At 47.1% G+C, this 26,201-nt stretch overlaps 1 protein-coding gene across 9 annotated transcripts in view; it reads left to right on the forward strand.

Moving 5' to 3' along the window:
- The window catches only part of HDAC4 (histone deacetylase 4), a 194,022-nt gene that overhangs the window by 47,259 nt on the left and 120,562 nt on the right, over positions 1-26,201 (forward strand). For 7 of the 9 annotated variants that reach the window (XM_065750742.1, XM_065750744.1, XM_065750746.1 and 4 more), the window contains one exon: positions 18,339-18,410. In XM_065750742.1, coding sequence (XP_065606814.1) covers positions 18,339-18,410 — 72 coding nt within the window. Of the gene's footprint in view, positions 1-17,978; positions 18,033-18,338; positions 18,411-26,201 lie in introns of those variants that run through there. The other 2 variants (XM_065750745.1, XM_065750747.1) reach the window with 2 other exon arrangements.

Raw genomic sequence — 26,201 nt, forward strand, 5'->3', positions numbered from 1 at the left:
AGGTGATGGGATTGCTTTGAAATAGTGTTCCTAGTCTCCTTTCCCAAGATGTCAGTGGATTCTTAAGTGTTCTTTGCGGCAGGGAGAAACATTTTGTTTTTAATTTTAGCCCTGCTCATAAACTCTTGTCATGGATGTCAGTGAAGAAGAAAGACAATTTCTAGAGCTAACTGTAGGTCGTCATTAAAGCCGATTCGCTGCGCTGAGCCAAAAACAACACAAGCTTCAGTTTCTGGACTTCCTAAATATATTAGTCACACTGATGTTTGCTTAAGCCCTGGCCCCAGGAGCTATAGGAGTGGACTGCAGGGACCGTGTTGGAAAGCACTGGTTTGTTCTTGTCCGTCACCTTGTCCTCCCTCACGTGGCATGCTGCTGCTGCCCTCTCCTCTATTTTAAGAGACCATGCTTTGGCTTCCAGCTGCTGACACTCGCAGACAGCTGCTGGTAGCATCCTGCTGAAAATCCCTTCCTCTCTTCCCTTGGCAGTAAGAAGCAATCTGTTGTTTGGAAGGCACAGCTGAAGGCGCAGCCTGCCAGGTTCCTGGGCAGCAGTGTAATGGGACACAAGCCTTGCCATGGGTGCTCCACGGACTGCTCGTAGCAACTGGGAACTCGGTGCTGCTTTAAAAAGAAATCTTTTAATTGGATTACTTAGCAAAAAGCAGAGAAAGGGGACTTTTGTGTGAGCTTTGGTGGGAGGCCCCATGTTGAAAATGACTAGCTCTGAGGTGTCACCCACATCCAGGCTCTTTAAATCCATGCTGTTTGTACTGAATTTGCAGATACTGAGTGCACTCTGCACACAGAGTACAGCTCTTGTAGGCTCTAGGAGTATTGTAGTAGGGTCTTAGTTCTAATTTTGGGGCAGATGTGATCTTATTGAAGTAGGAAACATGCATTTGGTATAAACATCTTGTGTAAGCATGTCAGCCTCTTCCAGAGAGCTGGCTCTCCAGTTGGGCTGTTCTGTGGGTGAAGAAGGCATGGAGTTGGTTCACATCTTTTCTTGCATGTTAGGCTGAGGTGCGTGGACTGCATTGAAATATCCCAGCTTTTTGTGCATCTTTTACCTACCTTTGTGAACACACGGTGCAGAGTCAGCACAAAGTGCTAGGGGTGTACAGAGTCCCCTCTGTGGGACTGATTTAGGTTGTATTGGAAGCTGGGCCAGATGCTGCTTGTGGCTCCTTCCCAAAGGCACCCAGATATATGAGATGGGACAAAATGGCCCTGTCCTTAGGCACAGGTCTGCCTGATCATAGGACTCTAGATCTCTAAGATCATCTAGTCCAACCTACCACCAATATTGCTCACTAAACTGCGTCCCTGAGTACTACATCTGCCCTTTCTTTAAACTTTAAACCAGGGATGTTGACTCCACTGTTTCCCTGGGCAAGCTATTCCAATGCATTATCACTAATTTTGATCATTCTCCCTAATATCCAACCTGACCCCCTGCCAAGGGCTTTGTTAAAGAGTAGGTAGACTACGTCAACAATCTTTTCCTCGTCCACCAGGCGGGTTGCTGGATTTGTAGGAAGAGATGAGGTTGGTCAAGCAGGACCTGCCCTTTGTGAACCTGTGCTGGCTGGACCTGATCCCCTGGTTGTCCCACACGTGCTGTGTGATCGCACTCAAGATGATCTGCTCCATGACAATCCCTGGCACCCAGCTCAGGCTGCTGGTCCCGTGGTTCTCTGTGTCCTCCTAACCACCCTGCTCTATGTACTCACGTGGAAGAAGGCAAAGGGGAAGGAAGCAAAAATGTCTTACCATAAAGGAAGAGGGAGTAGTCTGCAACTGGGAATAGAAAGGTCAGAATGTGTGGCTGGCTGGCACTGTGGCAACTGTGTCCAACTGCAGCAAATGTGTGGGGTGTGGTTGTGGGCTATCCCTGAGCTCCGCTTGGATGATGCCTTCGCTCTGTTCAACATATTAATATTTCCTGCCAAGCTGCAGGGAAGCACAGCAAAATGCCTCTTGCACGCTTCGTGCTTGGAGATTTATGATGATGCTTTCTGTTACCTAGGCAAACCCAAATCCTGTCCTAGAGGGGAGGAGGGGGACTAAAAATGACGTTATGGTGAGAGCTCTGTGTTCGGCTCTGCCTCTCACGGTACGTGCTGAGCGTTTGAGTGCATCAGCAAGTTTGTCCACATGCTGTTTTTATGCGAGTGTTACGGTCTGACAATTATGAATCACCCGCTCAGCTCTTGATTTGCGTCAATCAAACCACATTTAAGAGAAGCTTTGTTTGCAGTTGGGATCACAAGACCCAGGCGGGTGTGTGAGCGATGGCTTCGAGCAGCTCCTTTGGAATCGAGGTTCAGTGGTGGCTGCTCCAGCACTGGGGACTGTGGTTAGAGCGGGAGATGGGGAGCTGCCATCACCTGGTGATGTGCTGGGTTATCACTGAGCTCTCTGTCAGGTTGGGCTTAAATTGCAGAGGCTGATGTACCCAAGTTTCCCTCTGTATAGTGGTTTTTTCTGTTGTTTTTTTTTCCCCCAAGGTTACTCTTCAGTGTTTTCTCTGAAGGGATATAGATGAGTCTTTACAATCAGTTGTTTGTTTTTAAGATCAGAAGGGCTTCGATCAAGCTAATCTTGTCCAAATCACCTTTCCACATCTCCAAACGTGGGAGTCCTTTCTTCCAGAATTCTCTCTACTTTTAGGCACTGTGTGTGTGCTTCCTGACCTAGAAACTGGGACTGCAGCAGGACTGTGAGCCAGGCGATGTCAGTGCTGGAGCAGAGCTCCCACCTCAAAGTAATTTGCAAGCCCAGAAATAAATCTGTATGGCAAACTCAGCAGTGGGGTGGGACACAACTTGATGCTGCTGATGTGCAGGAACCCTTTTGCAGAGGAATTAGGTTAAAAAAAAAAAGCAGTCACCAGATGTTTTCTCTGCCCTTTGCTTAAGGTTTCTGGTGCACCTATTTTTCCAGTTGTTAGCAAGCTGCTCCCAGTTTTGCTTGTTCCCTTTGCAGCCCCCCTTGATGAAGCTGTGCCGTAGAAGTTAGACACGCTAAGGTCTGCGCTGTCTTGTTTTATGCACTGTCAATTCTCTTCCTTGGCTTAGCCCCCTGCTATCCATTTTACCCCTGCAGATGAGAGCAGCCATTTGCCCCCAGCCTTCAAAATCCAACTGTGAGGTCCCCGGCTCTGATCATCTTGTATAAGCTCACTCTGCTCCTCTGTTACCTAAGCCTACTCGACCTGGTTCATCCTCAGACCGCTTCCCATCCTCTTGCTCTCCCTTATGCTTGCAGCTCATTGAAGTCTTTTCCCCTCCTTCCCGTCCCCCTCTGGCACCAGTCCTTGTGCTCATCAAAACATTGATCTCATGGGCTGTAGGCTTGCCAGCATAATAAGGCCACTGCTCTTCCAAACACTTTTCTTTCCCCTCTTAACGGAGAAACAATATTTTTTTCTTCATTATTGGACTTATTCTCGCTGTTTTTCAGAATGAAATTAGACGATTAATTCCCACTTTCCTTCTGACAGCCACGGAAAAGAGTTCATTTCCAAGTGTCAGAATGCTGATCCTTATCTCATTCAGTTCCCAAAGAGAGTAATAAAATAACTATGGGAATAAATTGCTGTAGCAGATGCAGCATATGGGCGTCATGGCAGTCTATTAATTACTCATACTCTACCCAACTTTTAAAATAAATCAACAAATGTTGATAAAACACTAGAGAGCATGCAGTGTTGTTTTTTTTCCCTCTGTATTTGTCTCATCTGGACTTGTAAATATTAACTTTTGGCTGGTTTTAGCTGTCCCGTTTTTGGACAGCCTTAGTGCCTCCCTGTGGAGATAAACACCAGGACCTGCTTGCCTCTTCCTCCAGGCTTGGGGATGGCATGGCTGCCTGTAGAGAGAAAGAAGATGACTGATAAGATGTAATTAGCAAATGCTGAGAAGTGCCAGTAATCAGTTTGTTTTATCCAAGTCCAACCTTCCCCCTCCTTTCCTTGTGCAATGGCCATCCCCATCCCTTTTCAGTATCCTTATGCTGGTGAACTTGAGTTCTTCAGCCCACGTTCAGGGTGGTGGCAGAGGGCTGTTTCCTGATGTTTGTGGATTATATGACTGCAAAACCGGTTTGTTTGTTTTATTCTCTTTGTATACTATCAATAGAGACAAGGAGTTTAGATCCTGGTCATAGTGTTCTGTTTTTCAGGCCCATGGTGCAGCTGGTCAGGGGCAGAATCGTGCTTAATTGTTGTGTGTGAAGCAGATTTGAAAAGAAACTAATGGAAGTGTGAAAATAGATCCTACCTCTGTTTGAAATGTTGCATTGATTCACAGATTGGAGAAGACCTCTGGGATGGTCAGGTCCAACTGTCAGCCTGACCCTACCATTCCACCACCAAACCACATCTCTAAGTCCGTGTCCATGCATCTCTTAAACGCCTCCAGGGATGGAGACTCTGCCACTGCCCTAACAGCCTGTTCCAGTACCTGACCACCCTTTTGGTGAAGAATTTCTCCCTGATATCCAATCTCAAGCTTCCCTCGTCCTGCTGGCCTCACCATTGGTTCTGTTTGTTTGAAGGTGCCTGGGAGGAGGTGTTTGGGGTGTGCGTGGGAACCCTGTCTTTCTTTACTTGAGGTTTTTAAGTGAAAACTTCCTGTTTTGCTGCTCTGAAGGAGGAGAGCTTTAAGAAGAAATCTCCTCGATCGTTGTGTTTTATCGTAGACAATCACATGTAGACAAAGCTCCTGTATATCAGAGCTTTTATATAAGAACTGTGAGTAAATTGCAGCGTTAGGCTCAGGTGGGGCTCAGTAGCTCTTTGGGAAAGTGGCACAATCTAGCATCACATAGGTGGGAGACACAGCAGGACGATTCCCCAGCACAGAAGTCCTCGTGTGTGGGCTGGCTGTCAGACTCCAGTTGCTTAACCATGTGCACATAGGGATTCCTTTTGGTTGGACGTTGAACGTGGCCTTGCCTATGAATGCAGCTTTGGGTCCCTTTGGAGTTCTCATGCAGGTTGTTGCAGATGCCCAGCAGCTGCGTGGTTGGTCTCTGTGGTTTATGGCCTCAGGTTGCACCCGGGGAGGTTTAGGTTGGGTATTAGGAAACGCTTCTTTACAGAAATGGTTGCTCTGAAATAGGCTCCCCAGGGAGGTGGTGGACTCACCGTCCCTGGATGTGTTTAAAGACCGTTTGGATGTGGTGCTCAGGGATGTGGTTTAGCAGAGGGATGTTAGAGTTAGGGTAGCATGGCTTGGTTGAGGTTGGACTCTATGATCTTGAAGGTCTTTTCCAACCTGAGCAATTCTATCATTTGTGATCTCACTGACCCTTGGCCACCTGTCCGTTGCCCCAAGGAGTACTTGGTAAGGTGCCTCTGGATGATGCTGCCATTAGAAGGGTGTTTCCAGAGCTGAAAAGATCAACGGTCACCAGCTGCAGTGACTGAATTGTTTTTAAGCACCTTTTGAACTTTGATTTATGAACAACTGCATTTCGAAATTAGCGAATGGCTGCACTTAGGGCTAACGAGCGAGCAAAAGCGGAGTGTGCTACAAAAGGCTTTGAAGAAGCCGAGGCTGATCTTGGACTTGGAAAAGGGAAGGCATACAAAAACAGCATAGTGCAGGCTTGTTTTTTTTTTTTTTAAAGGCTGCATGTGACCAGCTGAACGGTCTGTCTGCACATTTCTTCTACCCACAGAAGCTTCGAGATGTTGAAGAATGGAGGTCTTATCCAGCTGCTGCTTTCTGATGGAGTGGATTGTGATCCGACAGACAAGCAGCATGAGGAGCTCGGAACAGCGGTGCTTGCATAGCTCCATTGCAGCAAAAGCCTTTCTGCCTCTATGAAGAGGGGTGACTGTGGAAGAGCAGCCTTGCTAACCATCCCTATGTAGCTCTTTCTGCCGTAGGTTGAGGAAAACCCAGAGCAGAGGGACAGAGGAGGTATTTCATAGCACACCCACTTGCTGTGAGCATGCCGTCAGTAAGGTGTCCGTGTCTGCGCTGCTTTGAGGGGCTTTGTGGCCCTGGCAGACATAGGAGGAGCAGAAAGCTGTGATGAGGGAGAGATCAGCCCCAGCAAGGGCCAAATACAAGGGAAAGCTGCAATCAGGCAAACCGTGCTCGAGTTTTGGCACCTTCGTGCCTCGCCTCCATTCGGAGCTGTACCCGAAGCAAGCTGAGAAAGTAGGAGGGGAAATATTTCCATCCCGACCCGAAGGAAAGCTTGAGGTTGCAATTCAGTGGAAATTCGAGTTAATCTTTCTATTCGCTTAAGTGGAAATTATTAAATCCTCCAGGATGCTGTCATGCTCTGAGTGCAGTTTGAAGTTTTTCGGGATGTTTTCTCTCTGCTTTCCCAGTGCCCGCATGTCTCAGCAGCGTTTGTGCTACAGAAGAACCTTGTGTTGTGTGCGCTGTTTGTTTCCTAAATAGTACACGTGGGCTCAGATGTGTCAGCGTGAAGCTAACACGTATGTAGTAAAAAGGATTTGCGGTGGGATTGCTCTCATTCAGGACCTGAGAGCGTGGTGTGTGCCAGGCAGAGCCTGCTTGTGCCTACGGACAGCTGAGCTGCAGTGCAGCAGCAGAGTGCTGTGCCTCCTTAAAAGGGGAAATTCCCCCGCTGCAGGTAAACAAGAGCCAGTTTGATTGATCTGTGTGTTTCCAAACCGCGTGTTCAAAGTCCTTCTTTTATACGCGGCATCTCCTTTTGAGGACAGAGTAACAAAACCACCATATTGTGAAGCATGTACAGTGGTGTCCACGGGGGTAAAAATAGACCCGTCTTACATGGCTTCAGTCTGGGGTGTGTTGCAGGCAAGCTGCGTGCTGCCAGCACAGCAGGAGCTCTCTTGATGCACTCATGGAGCAGCAGAGCTCCACCAGAAAGAGCCTTTTACCCCACAGACCGAGAGCAAACCCACTGTGCAGTGCTTCCCCTCAGCCCTGTTAAGGCACTGAGCTGTCTCCTCTGAAGTCAGCTATCAATTTCCTCTCTCTCTTTACCTTTCTGCAGGAGTTTTGTGCCTGACGCTGGTCAGTGGGTTTTATTGATGAAGACAAGATGAACAGACCGTGTTTCAGTAGTTCAGTAATTCTGCTGGGTTACATCAGAATACGGTGCTGGGAATGAGTTAAAAATGCTGGGAACTTGCTGTGCATCGCAGATAAACTTTTTTAGGAACGAGAAGAAACTGGGGCTGAACATTGGAAAGGAGCTGCAATGCTTTGCAGGATGGGAATACAGCAAGAGAAGCGGTGTGTCCGGGCACAGGGGTGTGTGGGAAGATGCTTGGGGTGTGAAGTTGCTTGGGGATGCTGTAACCCATCTCTGTAGATGTATCCCACCTCCTCCTAGTCGTGCTTGCTCTTTATTTGCAATAATCAACGTGCTGAAGGATGTCAAAGAAGCTTTAATGGCCAATTAATAAGATTGCTGGCCAAGAGGATTTCCCCCCCCTTAACGGGATGTGTGTTGTGTTAAGTATGTTGTGCCATAAACTCCATTTTGTGTTGTTGGTTGAGTTTTTGAACGTGGGTGCTTTAGGGCCGAGGAGACCTGATTTAGGTGATGCTTCGGATAAGCCCAGCCCAAGGATAGGGATTGTGCATGTAAAGAGGGTACCTGGACGCGAAGCTGGGAACCTGGTGCTGCAGTTCACGGCTGCACAGGTAAGGTCAGGTAACGTGTGCCCACAAATCTTTGTTAAGGGGAGGGTCTCTGCTCTAGTAAAAAGGTGCATGCCTCCTAAGTAAACACAGCATCTGCAGTATTTCCATTTGAAGTGCAATTACTGGTCGGCATTATTACTATTAGGCTTTTTATTTGTTTAATTTGGAGAGTTGTTTGCGTTACCCCCGAACGCTGACTGCCGAAGCATCTTCATTTCTCGTGGGCGGAACGTGGAGATGTTTTCCATCCTTTGGAAGATTCCAGCTCGTGAGGTTGCTTTTTTCATTCAGCTCTCCCTTGTTTACCAGGCTATTAGAAAAATGCAAGGCAAACAGCGTGTGTTTTGCCCTAGGAAACAGCAGCAGGTCCAGTCACCATTCCAGAAATTCCTCTCGGTTCGTTTTTCTTTGTACCAGAGCTCGCGTAGCCACTGCTCGTTGTAAATGTGAATCTGGAAAGGTCAGTCCTCCATGTGCTGGAGATGGGGATACAGGACGACAACAGCGCAGGGGCACGGATGAATTTTAAGCTGTAGATGGAGAACAATATGTTCAGAGAAAGCTGTTTCAGTACGCGCCTTGGGTACTGAGGAGTGACTCGAGGTAAAGCAGCGATGACTTCTCCGGCGTGACTCGGGGATTTCTCAACATGTGGCCGAGGGCAGATTGAAAGTCCAGATCCCACAGCTTTGCAGTTAAAGCACAGTTTTGCTTTAACTAATGTGCCGGTGGAATCACAAATTCAGGATAACCATGTGGCACTGCTTTGAGAAACCCAGGAGGTGAGCACAGTGCTGGCAGCAGATGCCCAAGGCAGGAAGGAGCCAGCAGCTCCTGTCCTCCAGCAGGCACAGAGGCAGCCCAGCCCCACCAGTGGGACCCCGAGGGAGCAGCAGCCACGCGGGGTGCTGATGTGCTATACCTATACACCTTAAATAATAAACTTACCTTCAGCCCCGAGCAGCCTTGAATCCATTTTTGTGCCTTTCCTAAACGTGAAATCACCCCTGGGCTGTTTTGCTGGCTGTGGAGCAGCACTGCAGCAGAGCATTGTGCGGCCGTGCTCACACAATGCATCACTGTGAGCAGTTGGTCTGGGTTTCCCCCCCACACCCCCATTCGCTGAAGCCTTCATTTTCAGATATTTTCTGATTACTAAGAATGATGAAACTTCTTGGCATGGGCTGTTTTGACAAGCAGCCTTCTTGCGTTGCTTGCAACTCTCAGTCCTTGCTTTATTTAGCTGTGGCTTTGAACTTCCTGCCTGCGGTGGGGCCTGTGTTTGTTCATTCCCCATAGCTCCAGCAGTGGGCTTGCCTTTCCTCTAGCAGCTCTCAGGTTCTGTGCATGCTGCCTGCTGGGCTCGGACGGGCAGCCCAGGGCCTGCGGTGGGGCTCATCAGTCCATGCTGGGCTCTACTGAAGTGTGGAGTGAGCACCCTGAAGGGGATGACAGGGGGGTCTAAAAAGGCCCCTGGGACAACCTAACAAGTCTTTGCCTGGCACACAGGGTCACCGTGTTGTGCTCTTCTGGACTTAGTGTGTGATGTTTGGGTGGTTCCAGTAAGCTTGGCTCAGTTCGTCTCATAATTTCTCTGCCTCTGAAGGTGAATCCCGGCAACCGTGTTTGAGCAGTGACTTTGGTTGAGAAGGAGATCAGACAGCCAAGCACACAGCAAATATTTGACTTCTGTAACATTTGTAGACCTGTTCAGGCCCAGGCCCTGACACGTGCTGCCCAGAGAAGCTGTGGGTGCACCCATCCCTGTCAGCGTTCAAGATCTGCTTGGATGGGACCCTGATCTGGCAGCTGGGGACCAACCCAGGGTGGAGGGGTTGGAACTGGATGGTCGACAGAGTCCCTTCCAACCTATGCATTCTGAGACCTGCTTTTAAAGAAAACATTTTCTTTTGTAATACACAAAAAGCATTTCATCATGCAGCCTGGTTCTGCATTCAGAGAAATCCCCGTGGATTTTGGACTTCACCTAGATGTTAACAATCTCCTTATTATGGCATTACCACGGTCTCTGGACAGACCTGGAGCACTGTGCAGGTGCTGGTGGCATTTACACAAATACAATCCTTGGGGTTGGTCGGTGCTCTTACTTTTCAGTCCTCTGTGAGATTTCATGTTGCAAGGAAAAGCTTACGTGCTCAAAAGGAATGACCAAGTAGTACTTGCTAATGTGCTTTCACATTTATTTTGACCTGTTTACCGTGGAAAACCTGGCACGGAATAGAATTGCTGTGAATTTCTCTTGGCACATTTTACTGTCTAAGTTAGCATGCCTTTCCCTTATTTTGAAGCCATTCTGTACCACTGGGCAGCTGAGTCTAATGTCACGTGTGCTCTCAGGGCTGGAAATGTAGCCTGGCTTGATCAGGCAGGGAATGAGGATTTAGTTTTCATCAAGCTGCATAGCACTGCTGCACATTGTGCAGTCTGTGTCTCGTTTTTCCACGTGGGGGGAACCCCTTCTTGCAGCTTTCAGCACTCCCTTTGGAGTAGGGAGTGACACTGGAGCTGTACGTTGAGCAGAGGATGGCTGCACCTCTGGAGCCTGAGATGTTGGCTCAGTTGAGTCTGCATAGGAAGGAATTATCCTGACCTTCCATGAAGCCATTCTAGAAGTCAATAAACGATGCCAGTGTGGGTGGATCCTCCAGTTGCTCATGGCTGTAGTCAGATGGAGGTGATGCTCCTTTGCCTTTCCACGTTCTTACGTATCTAATTGGCTTTCTTCCATCTCCGTCCAGTTCTGTGCACAAAGCATGGGTCTTCCTGGCCCTAAGATGGTAATTTCCACAAAAACAGCTTCGTTTGAACGTTTTCAAGTTTGAGTTTGCTGTTGAATTGCTGCATCTTTTACCTTCTGTTACAAACAAGCACTTTCCTTGGGTTGGTTTGTTTATTTTTAGAGCAGATTTGGAACATAGCATGAAAAATGGCCAGCAGCTCCTACACTGCAGTGCTGGTGTGTCACAGCAATCTCGGGACTGGATTCAGGATAACCTCAGTCACTAACATCCAGAATCCTAATCCAGCTCTTCCACGCTGGAGCATGTCTGGTAGGTGCTGCTTCGGTCTCATACAGGAGTGAGCAGTAGGAGTTATCTGAAGCTTGTATGCAACAGCAGGAGCTGTGTCAAACAAATGGTGCTGCCTTCTGCAATCCCACCCCGAGGGCTGTGCAGCCTCAAGCTGCTCCCCGGGCAGGAGACACATCCAGTCTGGCTACCCTGGGCTTACTGCTTGTGCCTCTGACTGGGAGCTTTCTCAGGGATGCTTTTACCTGGGCTGGGGGGGAACATCTTCCAGATGTTCTTGCTCCTGTTTTGTGGAAGAGAGGCTTGGTGGAGCACGGGGAGCTTGCAGCCTTGATTGCTGGGCATGCTGACAGCTGCCTGGGACCTTGCAGCTCCATCAAACTCAAGTCCTCTGTTTGCTGACAGATCTGTTTCCATGCCTTCATATTTATTTTCCTTGGTGAAGAATTCTCCTTTTTTTCCTCTGCTCTCTCCAGTTATGCCCTGCACTGAAGGAGCTGCAGCTCATAAGGCATCTGGTTAGCAGCCAGCGAGATCCCGTTGCCAGTGTGTAGGGACCATCAGTTTCCTTTGCCTCCTTTCTCCCTGACCTCTGCTCCATCCAGGAACTTGGGTTCATCTGCTTTCTGAAAACAGTGGTGTCATGGGTTGCTAAGGAATTATTATTGCTTCCCTTTACTGCTGGAAATGCTCAGATCCTTTGGACGCAGATTGCCATGGAAATAGTTTCGTGGACAAGCCTTGTGTGGTGTGTGCAGTAACAGAGCATGGGGCTGGAAGAAGGAAAAAGCCCGTGCTGCTTTGTGCAAGTAGCATACCACATACCATCCACTCCCTATTTAAAGAGAGAGTTTTTTCCCCACTCATTAGCTTGAAGACGATGAATGCGATGCAGCTCATTAGCTCACTCCTTTAGGTGAGCAAATTTACTCTGCTTACTGGTTTTGTAGCTCATTCTGGGGGCTTCAGCTGCAAAGCTGCAGTTGGGAGCAATTCTGATGTTGTGTATGAGCATCACCAGTGCCCAGCGTGTTGTGCACGTGTCAGAGCAGTGGGTTTTCTTTCAGGGTCAGGATGGGAGCTGGGAAGCCATCAGAACCATAAGGCTGTCCTTCAGCTGGATTTCTTCCTGACGGTTTGTTCATCTGTGGGGAAGGGAATTTGAAGCTGGTTCAATTCAGCCTTCTCTCCTGCCTTTATAGCGTGCTTCCTAGGTCTCCTTCTGCTGAGAATTGGAGATTAATTTCAAGTTGGTTTTCTTTTTTTGTCTCCTCACTTTGGTATCCCCCAATCATTTATTTTTTTTTTCAAACCTGCTTAAATATTACTTTTGATAGAGGAGGCATTATATCTGCGAATCTGTCGCTATCAAACGTCGATTGTTATGCTCTGAATAGTTGGTGATTGTGAAATGGCCGTGAGCCAGCAGCACCTCTCCTGCTGCATGGGTTCTGCTTTTATGTTGTGCTGCAGCTCGTGGCATCTATCTCAGCACGTCAAGCACCTTGCATTGACAGTGGGGATCTCCTGTAGGAATACTTGTCTGTGATTCCTTCATCTTTTTGTGTCTAGCTACGACATAAAGTTTTCCTCCCGTTTGGTACAAACAAAAATCCACATTAAAACTGAAGAAAAAAGTCACCATACAGTTAACAGGGAATGGGAATGCTTTGCAGAACGGCCCGTGGAGGAGATGCTTGGCTGAACTTATGGCTCCGTATTTAAGCTCAGTTCTTGGACTGTGCTGATTTCTTAAGGACAGTCACCTCTTCAGATGGCAGCCCCCTGCAGATGGTGGCAGATTGCACCCTCCTCCCCTCCTGCCAGCACTGCGTGCTCGCTGTCAGGGTAAAAGCAGTAGGGATGGAGCTATCTGTGAGAGATGATGAATCTCTTGCCCATATAATCAAAGTGCTTCGTGCCAGGGAAAATATCTAGGCTTGTATTTATAGTAATAAACAGCGTAGTCTCAGCTCCTTCGTTGCAAGCAGGGGTACTGCTGTTCTACCGAGTCTGTGAAAGTAAAATCTACTTTTAGATACTTAGAAATGGTAGTCTTTCTTTTTTTTTTCCTTCTTCAGCGATTTAAAAATATCTAAATTGCAGATTTTAGAAATCCGAATGTTAACTGGCACTAAGTTGTTACGCAGGGACTGTCTAAAGCTGGTAGGTACCAGCATGGTTCCAGAGCTGGGGGCTATTTTCACAGGATCACAGAATTGTAGGGTTCGGAGGGGACCATCGTGTCCAAGCCCCATGGTGTCTGCAGCTGATAGTAGCTGTCCTCCCCTCAAGTAGGGCTGGGATCACGGGGGCTGCTGTGCCAAGGTACCAGGTTGGCTGTGAGCACAGCACTGTGTCTGAGCTGTCAGTGTCGGGCCCTAGTGGGATCCAGCACACTCCACCTCGAGGACACGTTCCAGTTTTATTCCCATGGAAGTGCCGAGCTGCTGTCCTGCTGGAGCTCTAGGACAGCACAGGCAGGTGGGAACGTTGGGTGGACGGCTGCAGAAGAGAGCCTAAGAGAAATGGTTGGGTAAGATAAGCCAAAAATAGGGCGGAATCTGATGCCGTGCTTTCCTGGTATCGCGTGCTTGGCTACAGCTGTGCGTATGAAATACAATATCAGCCTCTCCTGCCTGTAACTGAAGAGCAGAAGCGGTGCGTGTTTGGGCTGACCACGTGCAGAAGGTGCTGAGCCTCACAGAGAAGTTGAGCCACCCACGATTTGGGAATCAGGAGGGTGTACGTAAGCAGCCCAACGCTGCCAGTGGTACTCAGTGTGACTTACAGTAGGCTGGGTTAATGCTTGGTGTCAGACAGGAGCAGGTAAGCTTTCCGTGCTTGGCTTTCCATCTTGCCTTGCTACCTGCAACAAGTAGTCGGGGCGTAGGATTCCTGCTTCTCCTCTAGTGCACGCTGGGGCTTGTCCAAAGTGGGTTGATTCCTGTTCACCAGTTGGTTTGGGAAAGTGATACAGAAGAATGCAATGAGGAACAAGATGAAATATGAATATCTCACAGCGAGGGATGAAGATAAACAGTGGCATTACGAAGTAGATCAGTGCTTCTGTAATTTGGCTTAAAAAGCCTTTATAGTTGTTGTGTGGGGAAGGCTCGTGACCCCTTTTGGGTCGGTTTGCCCTGCTTCTGCTCCATCACAATTTCCAAGAGTGAATGATGGCACATAAAAAATACACAAGACCTTTGCTGATGGTGTTCCTGCGACGTGGCAATGAAAGGTGGCTCGCTTTAGCATTAGAGCTAATAAAAGTAAGAATAAAACAAATCCATCCCCACATAAACAGGACTGGATTGGCTTTCATCTCTGTGGGTAGCTTCTTCATTATGCTTGCAGGCCACGCATATTTCAAGCCCAACTCACAAATACTTTCTTTTATTGTCTCCTCTGCTCGAATCCCTTGTTCTTCCTGTAGGTATCTGCAGCATTTTATTTTTACCATCCACCCTTAAAGTATGAGTAAACAGTGCTTAAATACTGCATTTATTTTTGTTCAATCCTATATGCTGTTGCGATGCAGTGGGTTTTTATAGTAGTTGCAGTCAATTCCAATTGAAACCATAATTGGTATTTCTACTTGATAGCTGCTGTAAATCTCAAAGAAAGGAAGAGAAGGATGCTCTCATTTTGTTAGGCTGCTTCTCTTTCGGATGCACAGTGCATCTTCCAGCTCTCTGGGCTAATTAAAATGCCATTACAGTACATGTGGTGCTACAATACAGTCTAGGGAGACGTCCAAAAATAGATTCTTGAGTGCAGACAAATTAGAGAGGAAATATGCACTGAGCATTTTCTCATAGGTTTAAAGAGAAATAATCCATTTGCTGCCTTAATTGCTTTCTTGTAAATGTTGAAGATTTTTTTTCTCTCTGTAAATTCCGAATGAGTAGACAAATAAATAATACATCCATGATAATTACTATTCTCATTACTAATATTTTAACTTGTTGTTAGACACCACAGCTGTTAATATGCAAGTCAGGATGCTTTAGCGGGCTGTGCTTAATGGTTGGGGGCAGACTTGTATTCCGAAGCTATTTTGTTTTAATCACCTGGTATCCCAAGGCTGAGAGGGCAGCACATACCTGTTTTTAGCACTAGGCTCTGACCAGAGCCCCGCTCCCAAGAAGTAATGCAGGAAAATAGTGCTTGCATGCTGTGTGCAGCAGTGTGGCTGGGAGAGCAAGCTCCGTGCAGAGGGTCAGCCCTGCGGAGTGTGCCACTTGGTGCTGAGGAGGCTGTATGCAGGCTGTCAGTGTGGAATTTTAATCTTATTTTTAAGCTCGCTTTAGGGCTGAATTACATCCAGTCTCCCAGGCAAGAGCTCCTCTTCTTACAAGCTTTGGATGTGGTGCTGGTCATGCATGCAGTAGCTGAGCACCTTAAAGCAGGATCCTTCTGGGGTTGGGGAGAGGAGGAGTGGGTCCCTTCCTCTCCTTTGTAAGACAAGCTCACAACTGCTTTGCTAGAAAGCAGTAGAGAGAGCAAGGTGGCTGTTTGCTCGATGACAAATCAGGAGTCATCGATCCAGAAACATCCCTTTTCTCTACAGAGACCATAGCAGGAGCTTAATTTTCAATGTGGATGCACGCCCTCGAAAGGATGTGGTTGGGATATTCTCTCAGATGCCAACTCTTCTCGAGCCTTTTCTCAGAGGTTTCTCCTTGATTGCCTGCAATTCATCTTCTAAAACCGAGGGCAGCGCTTTTGCCGAGCAGGCTGTCACGCCTCTGAGTAATTACCTCCCGTGTCTTGCATATGTGCCTGCTAATGCATCCTGGAATGAACTTGTGTCTTCTGCATCGCTGCCAAACGGTGGAGTCTCAGTTTGCGGCGCGCTTCTTTTTCGTTGTGTCGTTACTTGGCCCAGCAGTGCTCATCCTGTAGTCGTGCATTTAACCATGGTTATTGCTGAGGCTGGAGGGAGCTTCTCACTTGTGATCGAACCTTGCATCCGTTGGCCAGCTTGTGGTCGAGTTCTTCTTGCCGTGCTCCCAAGTGTCACCTCTGTGGTGTGATGTCGCGTCTGAGACGTGAGCTTCACCTCGATCCATCGACGCTGCTGATTTCTGTGCTGCCTCGTATTGACTGTGGTTCTTCCTCCTGCCTCCCCCACCTCCCCTCACAATCTGCCTTTGCGTCTCTTTAGGACTTTCCCTGCTCTCTTGGAGGTCTTTAAAGACAACTCCTGGTTGTTCATCGCCTTGCTCACGGAGTTCAAGTAGACCAGGCTGATTTGCACCGGGCCTAAAGATCTGAATAAATGAAAAGCTGTTTAAATAACCTTTTCCAGTTCTGCCCTGCGATCTTTTAACTCATCGGAGCTGATTGTAGGAAGGCTGCGTGCAGTGTTGTGGTGGAAGTGAGCTGAGAGCTTACTGAGCCTTGTGTTTCATTCATCAGCTGTCCGTTTTAGTGGGGAGAAGGAATTAGGCTGGACTTTCCCAGCCCTTGTGTAATCTGCTTTCACTTTGGATGTTGTTCTGCTTTGTTTTGCTTCTTCATCTTTTCTTTACCCCGTGTGCAGTCTGGGTGCTTTGTGCTGCTGAAACCCAGCTCTGTCGCTGCTGTGTGTGGCCAGTAAAAGTGCCTTGCAGCTGATGGCATGGCCTGCCCTCTTTGCATGTTCTTTGCTGCCCTTCCTCAGCAGCAAGGCACTTCCCATCCCTGCCCAGGTTTTCAGCATTGCAGAAGCGCCCTGTGATCCCCTCCAGGCAACAGCAAGGACAAAACTGGAGATCTGTGTGTGGCACGGATATTTTTAGCATCTTCTGCCTGTTGTTTTTTTTTTTTTTAGTTCTGTAATTGCCAAAGCTGTCTGTGGAAATGCACGGTGAAGCTTCTAGAGGGTTGGAGCTGAATGCTTTGGAAAGGGGGATAGGGATGGGGGGGTGGGATGGTGCTGCAGGATTCAGAGCACGAGGTGCTCTGCTTGTTTTGGGAAGCTCACCTGCAGCCTCGGGTGATGCAGACACTGCGGCCATCACAGTCCTGAGCAGAAAGGCTCAAAAAGACTCCCGTGCTTTAAAAAACACTTTCTGTGATTGATCTATCGTTTGTTTTGCAGCAGAGACTGAAGAGACTCTTGGTTTGGGTTTTTTCATCAGTTGGAAATGCCGATACTTGGTTTCTTAGAATCAAAAGCAGGCGCAGCTCTTACATCCCCAGTCACCAACACACGTGGGAGTGATGTTGGATGTTCGGGTGACGCTCAGCACACACAGCAGCGTGGGAGTGAGTCCACAAAGCCAAACGAGGCCTCGTGTCACTTGGGTGTGCTCGGTGCACGTCCCGCTGCAGCCGGTGGACACGAGGCCATCTGCCCCAGCCGCGCTGCTGGTCTCACAGTAACAATCCAAAAGCAAATAACGCGTGGTGGGAACGACCTGTTCTAGCTACAGGACAGTAATTAACTTGCTTGGGAAGCAAAGCTCAGCGTGGCTGCAGTTTGGTTCATTTGTGTATTGCCTGGGGCTGCACTGATGCTTGGGTGTTAGCAGTGGAGGCAAAGCCACACAGGCAGTGGAGAAGACCCAGCCAGGAGCTGAACCGGTGCAAGCAGGGAGAAGAAAACCAAGTGTGATTTGTTTGTTTGTTTGTTAACACTCCCCCACCATCGGAGCATTTTGTAGCACTGAGCTTTGCTTTGACTGAGAGATGGGGTGGCTTCTTTGATGTCTCCAGACAGGGTTTGGCTTGATGGTATCTGTGCTGCAGCACAGAGCTCAGTAATGCGTTACAGGAGACCTAGGGAGACACGGCTGCCAGAGGTGTGGGCATTTACAGTGGAACAAACCAATGTGAGATGAGTTTTCTGCAGTCGTGTAAGCGAAGTACTGGGAGCGTACTGTAGTGAAGCATCACTTGAATTGAGCATTTTTTTTTTGTTTCAGCCACTACTGGGGGGGCAGATGGGAGGGGAGAGGGTGACTAGAAAATCTGGTCTGGCAGTCTACAGCAATGGGGATCATGTTCTTCTGTTTTAACTCTACTTGAATGCAAGATACGATCTTTGAGATATTTTAAATAGAGAACTGCTTCAGCAAGAAGGATTTCTGCATATCATTTACAAAGTATGTTTTTAATGCCTTTCTGAAATCCAAACTTATGCAAAACGGGGCTTGTTATGTATGTCTGCGCATTTTAATCTCCGGCGGTGATTTGCCAGCTCTCCTTCTCATCTCCCTGGCATGTTACTGCCATTCTTCAACTTCACTTCACGGGGATGTCTTTCTGCCTTAACCCTGCTCTGTTCTTCTGGAGAAGGAAGGAATAGCTGTTCAGCTGTGGTATGGTAAGCTTTATAAGCTGACGTGCCTACTTCTTCGAGTTGGGATCGGTACCAGTTGGACTTAAAGACCAGGAAAACCTGAGTGCATTCCGGGCTGCAGTGTCTTTCATTTTGTGCTGTAGTGTAAGCAGTCGTTAGGCAGCTGCTGTCCTGTTCATGTTCTTGTTTCTATTGATTTGTGCTACTTGTGTGTTTCTGGTTCGTGCTGCTGATTGGTTAGTGATTTATTTATTTTTTTCTTCTGCTTGGAATGTCTAAAATAGCTCAGCTAACCAAAGAGTTGTTGTGATGGTTTTTTTCTCTTTCCAGATGGGCTTTCTGGCAGGGACCAGCCAGTAGAGCTGTTGAATCCACCTAGAGTGAACCACATGCCTAGCTCTGGTAAGAAGAAACTTTTATTGCATGTTGCTCCTATTCTGGGAATGCAGTAAAATGTTATGCAGATCTGTCTTACAAGTGGATGAGCAGAATGCAAATGCAGTACGCTGGAACAAAGTGTGTCAGAACTTGCACATATCTACTTTCCCAGGCTGGGCAAGTGGGGTTTGGGAGCACAGCAGTCTTGGGAGGCTTAAATAACTCAGCCCCAACCCTCGGCAGGGAGCTTAAGGAGTGGCTAGGCTGGTGGAGCTGCTCGATTTTCCTTAGAAAGAAGGGAGCAGCACAGCAAAGCAGCGCTTTATGAACGTCTTCACAGCTTAAAAGGAGAACTGCAAACCGAAGTAGGTTTTCTCAGTTTCTGCTCCTATTAAGGAAAAGTCTCCTTGTGTTGAAATGAGCAAAAAGTCGGAGCCAAACTCGGGCTGATCAAAGCATGTCGTGCTGAGCTCCTGGCTGTTTGCTTTGCTCCCCTGTCCTTATGATCCTGCTGCACTGTCTCCTGTGTCTTGTCTTTCTGGTATGAAGCAAGCAAAGCAGCCAGTGTTGGTCTTGGAGGTCGGCTGCTTCTTGTGGGGCAGAGGAGAGAAATCTTATTAGAGCACTTCAGAAAATTGTTTGCTTCCAAAATGCACGACATGCTACAAAAAGCGTTTCTTTTGTATTTCTGCCTTCTCTTTTCCAAAAGTGTTGTGTTTCCAGGTGCATACTGATAGAAATATTTATGCTAGGGATGATTTGATATATGAAGCACCGTCTACTTTCCAGGTAGGAGCTCGAGTTTTCCCAAACCCCAGCTTTCTCTTCTTGATTGCCTTCCAAAATCCCTTTAGGTGCTTTTATATTAAGGAAGAGATCTTGCAGAAGATGTAAGTGCTTCTGGTAATGCAAGTTGGGAAAATGTAAATGAAGTATATTCAAAACAACTTCAGTAGATTAGGAGGAGGGAAGCGGGCTGCGATCTAACCTAGATTTTTGTGGGCTTAAATGCATTTCTGGGGAAGGAAACCTTACAGAGGTTGAGCTGTTGTGCTGGGGGAAGAGAAGAGACCACTACTACCAGTTATGAAGGTTTGGCTTTGCATTTTTGAGAGCTCTCCTTTTGCTGTGTGTGCTGCACAACGTGTGTCTGTCGAGTAAGGGAGGTTAAATTTTCCTAACCCTGAGAGGGCTTCTCAATTTAAGCCTTCCTCGATAACACAGGTCAACTTCAGATTTTCCAGCCCGTTTCATATCCGTGCGCTAGACAGAATTTTGTGAGACTGTTAAGTGCTCAAGAGGGAATCCCATTCCACACTTCTGTCAGTAAATAGATCAATGGCCAGTATTAGAAACGTATGATGACTTTCAGCCCTCTGCTCTCTTTTGGAATTGATTTCACTGTTGCTTGTAATGTTTCACATTTTCTTTAGAGGTATTTCAGGACAAAGGGTGCTGCTGGTTAAACAGCTTGGGTAACCCGATGCTAGAGTTCGTCGTGCTCTGTATTCCCCAGATGATAGGAGGCTGTTTTAAGGGCTGTGAACTCTCCAGGATTCGTATAATCATTACCTTTTGTACTGCTTTTTGAGTATTTTCAATAGTTCAGCTGTCTGCCTACTGAAAAATAAGCAGCTAGACATCAATGGAGAGCTGTGCTCATGTGAAGTGGGCTTAATGTGAGACAGGCAGCAATGACTCTTTGTTAGATGACTTCCAGCAGCATTTGAGCCACAGATACTCCTGTCTCATGCTTGAAAGCTTAGGTCAGGCTGGCCGTGTGGTGGGTGAAGGGCAGGAGAACTTTTAAGGGATGGGGAATGAAAAAGTGACCTTATGTAAGAAGCAGCATCATCTGTGAGCAGCGGTCACCCTGGTGCTTTTCACTTGGGATCCTGAACTTAGTGTTTTGCTGAAGAAATCTTTTCAGCCTTGCAGTGTGTACGCGAGCCAGAAATGTGCATCTGATATTTGTATTGGCTGAATGGTAATTAAAACATGGGAGCCGAGTCTGGCAAAAAGCAGAAAAAGAGAGGAAGAAGTTAGATCTGGCTTTGTGGGGTGTTATTCCAAGTGTACAGGCATAACTGAAGTAATGGGATTGAAAACCCACTCCAAACTGTATCCCTTCATGATAAAGCAACTGGTTTGTAGGGCTCGTGATGAATAAACCTGCTGCTGTGTGGCAGTGGATGATGAGCAACCCGTACCCCTGGTATTGCATTTATAGCGGAGATAAAATCACTGTGGTGAGTTTATAGGAAACCAAAACGTTTTCTCTTTGCCACAAACCAAGCAAAGGAGAAGTCAGATCCATGTTCATTGTTCTTCTCTGATGTAAATAAAGTAGCCGAGGGATGTAAAATACCCAGCTGGGTCCTGTGGCAGCATCTCAAGTATGGAGTTGGGATGTTTGGGGTGCTTCTGTGGAACCACTTCAGGAGTGAATGGGGTTGAGTAGAGTGGAGTCCAGTCAGCAGCAAGGTGGGCTTTTCTGGAGATGCTTTCTCTCAGTGCTCAGTGTTTCATTAACTTCTACGTTCAGAATGCATAGAGGTTCAGAGCAGGGGCTGCACAGCTGCAGACACCGTGGTCAGCAGGAGAGAAAGCTTTCAGACTCATGAGCACACAGGTGGCCGTTGTCTGTCTGTGACCAGTGGCACTGGGTCACTTGCAGAAGTGGGATGGAGTCATTCTGCATGGGAATGTCGATTTTAAGTACTCTGTGTGGTTTTAGGGCATTTTTCTTGTTGTTTTTTTAGCCTTGAATTTGCACAGCCCGTATCTAAGGGAACTGATTAACACGAGGGAGGGAGGGACAGAATTCTCTCGTCCCCTTCCTTTCTCTTCCACGCTTTTAGAATGAGATATCTTTCCATACTGCAAAAGCTGGGGAGCCAGTCTTAAAGACCTCAAGCATATAAGTACCTGGATGCATTTAAGGTAATCCTCTTAAAAACATCGCTTACGTACTGCTGATTCCATCCATCCATTTGATAAACCGATCATCATTAAGCATATCTTCATTACTTAGAATGAGAGTTGTTTTCTTTGTGAGGCTGTGTTTGTGGTGTTCTGGATCGATGTGAGATATGCAAGGGAGTTTTTCTGGTCAGTGGAAACTTGGTAGTTGCTCGTTCTGTTGCCAATGAATCCTACCCCAGTCAATTTTCAGTATTAGAAACGTGGAGAGCTTGGTATCTGTGATACGTAAAGAAAGCATCAGAATTAAGCACGATGTTAACTAGTCCTCTTTAGACTCAAAAGCTTTACTTTGTGTAGCACAGCTGCAAACTGGACCTACCAGTCCCAGCTGACTGCCAGTGTTCCCCACTCTGCAGCTCTGAACTGGGGCAGAAATCCCCCTTCCCACAACACTTCAAGGACACCCTCTCATGCTGCCGTAGAGGCAGTAGCAGTGTTGAGCAGGCTGCCCCATCTCCTCGTGCACGTGTCCCTGCCCACAGGCCTTTGCTCATCCCTTGTGCTGGGCCTGGTGCCGCTGTGAGCACGTACCCCGTGCTGGGCAGCCTGGGCATGGTGCTGAGATAGCAGCCCCTCGCCTCTGCTTCTTCCCTGGTCTCATTATCCAGTCTCACTTCCACAATCGTTTGAAAAAGTGCTGATGTATCTGAGAATAAATGGTCTGCGAGAGCTAATATTGTTACATGATTTTACAGGCTTTTGAAAGGAGAGATTAATCCCGGCCTCGACGAGGAAGGAGTGGTAGTTCGTTTGGCCTAACGGAGCGGAATGCCGTGCTTTTGTTAATTTACCCCTTCAAAGGCCGAGAATGCCCTCTCACTACACTGCATTTTCAGATATTTGCTTGCTTTCTATAGCGTGTCTGCTTCAAAAGCTGCTTCAGAGCGATACCGAGCCAGCGTGGCACGGTGGGGCTTTGAAGCAGGTACGGGTTGCTGCCGGTCAGTCAGGATTTGGGGCTCCCGACAGGCTCGTGCCTCTGCACACAGGAGCTTGTTCGTCCTTGTTCACACCGGGACGTGTCAGAACGGGGATGGCGTGCAGTTTTATCGTGCTGCAGGAGGGTGGCTCACGTTCTGAAAGGCCAGTGCTTTCATGATAAAAATATCCTCATCTGTTCTCCGTGGGGTCTGGCGAGGGGGGCAAAGTGAGTTCTCGAGAGCGTCGTTTAAATGTCAAAACAGTACGCTATGATTCAGTCATTGTTTGCTTGTTAGCTTCTTGTTAGCCTATTGTTTTGCTTATTTATAAGCTGCAGCTATTTTTGTCAGATGTGGCGGATGAATTTCTTCGCCGTTAGGATGCTCTGGCATCGGGCAGCGAAGGAACTGCAGGTTAATGTGGATTACAGCCCTGATCGTTGCTCTGCAAAGCCAAGTTGCAGTCAACACAAGGTTTTTTCCTGGCCTAAGCTAGCAGTCTCCATGATGGCAATTATTGTTTTCCAACTGGAGGCAGTAGTGAAGTTCACCTTCCTAACACGCTGCTCAGCAGGAAAGTTCAAGCCTTAGGACCTCCAGTTTTCTTTGTTGTAGTCATAAGATAGTTTAGTGACTCTCTTAGGCAGCTCATCCCCACGTTCTGGTTGTGTGAGGATATGTGCTAGATGTGAGTCTTCCTGCCAGCCTGGAGTAAGTGAAGTGTATGTGAAACTCCGAGAGATGAAACAGCTTTTCCTGCTGCTTTGGGTTTACTGGAGTGGGGAATTACTTGAGTGCTTGCCCAGAACGTGGTCTGTGGATATCCTGAACTTGGGTGGTGGGAAGGAGCTCAGAGCTCTTAAACTCTGTTGTGTTTTTTTCATGGGGGGGAAAAAAAAAAAACAGAAACAAAAAACGTTTGTCACTTCGTCACAAGACTCAACACGCTGCTTTTCTTTATCCTGCCCTCACCTTGTTAAGTTTTAGCTGATAGTGGTTGACTGTAGATGTCCCTGGATTTGCTTGGCCCTGAATGTTCACCAGGTGTTATTTTCAGGATACCTCTTCTCTCACTTCCCCCACCGAGGGAAAGGCTGCTCTGTGCCTCTGCTGTCGTACAAAAGCAGGTGAGGGAGGGAAGAGCCTTTGAATGTGTGACAGAACTGATATTAAACTTTCTGACTTCTTAGCGAAGGAGGAGATGGCAAGATACGAGCAGACGTTTAAAGGCTCCCTTGAATTGTTAATCAGTAATCTGTTCTCATTGCCTCTGGCTCTTCTAAAAATAACAGTACTGTGCAATGAATGAAAAGCGAGAAATATTTCATGGAAAGTTGATCATGGAATCGGGCACTTCTTGGGGGAAAATTGTGCATTTTTCAGATGTGATCTGGCAGTGCCTTTACCGCATCGCGTTTTCCATGCGTGCGGTGCAACCTGCGTGCGTTTTGTCTGGCTCTGCAGCCCTGGAGAGGCTTGAAAATCAAGATGAAGCCTTTTTTTGTCTCTACTTTTTCTTCCATCACCTTTTCCAGGGGACACTGTTGCCCTGTGACTTGTAGCAGAAGTTTTGTTTCATCCGGATTGAAGACAAACCTGTGTGCTTCCCTTTGAAGGCAATGAAGGATTCTGGAGTGGCCTGTCTCACATTGTCCTCTTCTTCCACCAGCTTCTCCCAGTGCCTGCTAGCTGCTTCGTTTGCAGTGTGTTTGCTTTGATCCAAGTCCTTTTTTTTATTGGCGTGCTCTGTACTACAGAGCTCCCTAGAGTGCTTTATGCCAAAATTAACTAGGTATAGTTTATTGCCATGGGAGAAATAGATGTCGTAGGTCTGTGCCCAGCAGCCATGTGCATTCCAGGGGTTTTGGAAATACCTCTTTGACGTGCATTTATCAAAATCCTAGGTGCTCTTCCCCAGTGTATATTGATTTTCAGGATTGTATATATGGCTCTGCTTTGTCACTGGACAATGGAGTGAACATCAGTTGAATGGCGTTTGCATCGATGGCCTAAATTTGTTTTGATGTCAAGCGTTCAGGGCGTGAAAGAAGGGATGTTGCCTTCAGCAGGTAAGGTCTTTTGAGAGCTGGATTGCAATGGGAATGTTCCAGCTCACCAGTATTGATCTCCTGGGTCCTTGTCCTCCAAAATCACTTCTCCAGCATCTCAAAGAGTACCTGTGGGAATGTCCCCTTCCCTCCTCGCCGTCTTCTTCCAATCAGACCGTGGCTTTGTCACCAAGCAGATGTGAAATCAGTTTTCTCTGCATCGCATATGGAGCCATAAGCTCATTCACACTAGAGCGATCTCATTTAAGTGTACACTTAATGCTGAGTTGTCATTTGCCAATTAAATGGCTTGAGCTGAGGTCTGCCTTAAGCCGGTGTCTCCTTTAACTTAAAACAAGTGCTTATGATTAAATATCTGCTCCTTTGGCTTAACTAATATCTTGTGACTTAAACCACTCAATTGTTACTACTTCTCCATCTGTTTTTCATTCAAGAAATTGTGTCATATTGGATGATTCATTCATATTTGATTAGAGATTTCATTATAAGCTGGTCTTAAGTTTTTATGATCTAATAAAAGGCTTTGGAATCACTGACATGGAACTGTAATTGTAATATCATACAGAATAAATGTACTGCACATTTTTAATGATACTTTTCTATATATTTTTTATCCTGCTATACTTCTTGCTGGTGGATTGCGTGAGGTGAATTCATTTACAAGTTTCTAACAACGTTCAGGGACTGACCATTGCCATTGTTGAGAAGAATTCTTGGTAAGCTGTTGTATCAGCTCTCCAGGTGACACTCAAGGGCACATTCAGTGAAATTTAGGTCAGACTTCACCCTCCTTAACCCATATTTGTAGTCCTGTTCATGAAGGCAGTCATGCTGTAATGATATCATGAAGGTCTTTAAGATCCGGAATCGTTGGGGTACGTGACAAATGGGAGGTTTTTATTTTCAATAGTAGAGTGGATCCTGTGTGCCAATTGTTTCTCAGGTGAAATTGATGAACACAATATGTTTTCAAGTCTTCAAAAACTTGATTAAGCTCTTAAAATAGGGCCTTTGAATGAGTAATAACAGTAGAAGCAATGGGAGGAACTGCATTTGTGCACGGTTTTTCACTGTTCCAAAGGTACCTTAAGATTTTAAGGGGTTCTCAGTTGTACGTAGTAACAGCTTATTTCTGTCCTTTGAATACTGAGGGATTTGTTTTATTAAAATAATATTAGACCATGTTATTTTCTGCTGCAGTTTCTGTACCATTTGGTCTGTGTAGGCTGACGATCAGGGTAGTTCATGCTCCTCAGCCATAATGTGTTCTTTGGAAGATGGTTATGAACAGGGTATGACAGCGTGTTTATCACGACTCAGAGATCTGAAATGGCAGTCCCAAAAAAGGTGCAACCACACGAACCCCTGTGTTGAGGTTTCAGAAGTGGTCTTGGCCTGCCTTCTTTGAGAAGGGGCAGCTCCTCACTGGCACTCTTCTTGGGAAGCTGAACCTCATCACAAGCCTTGCTGAAAGCTTCAGCTATGGTGTTGGGGAATTTGTTTAAATCAACTCTTTCAGCTGGTGTAAAGAGCTTTCATCAAGCTCTTCTCAACTTTTAAGGTACGTAGGCCAGCACCCTGTTTGGCGTTGATGCTTCAGTGTCTCAGATTTGCAGACAGCGCTCTGGAAGAGGGTAGACATAAATAGCAAGGCTCCTCGTGCAGCATCCCCAGCACCTCAAGGCCTGGCCTGGAAGCCCTGTGTGAGCAGTACTTCATGGCCTGTGCACTGGAGAGGCATCCAGGCGTTGAGGGAATGCGATAGCTCCTCACAGGGCTTAAAAATATCCATCATTCATTCCAGCGGTTCATTATTCTGGAATGAGGAGCTCTGCGTTTGG

Source organism: Cyrtonyx montezumae, unplaced genomic scaffold (genome assembly GCF_038088225.1).
Source record: "Cyrtonyx montezumae isolate F1298 unplaced genomic scaffold, pur_monq_1.0 scaffold_7, whole genome shotgun sequence".
NCBI classification, from domain to species: domain Eukaryota; kingdom Metazoa; phylum Chordata; class Aves; order Galliformes; family Odontophoridae; genus Cyrtonyx; species Cyrtonyx montezumae.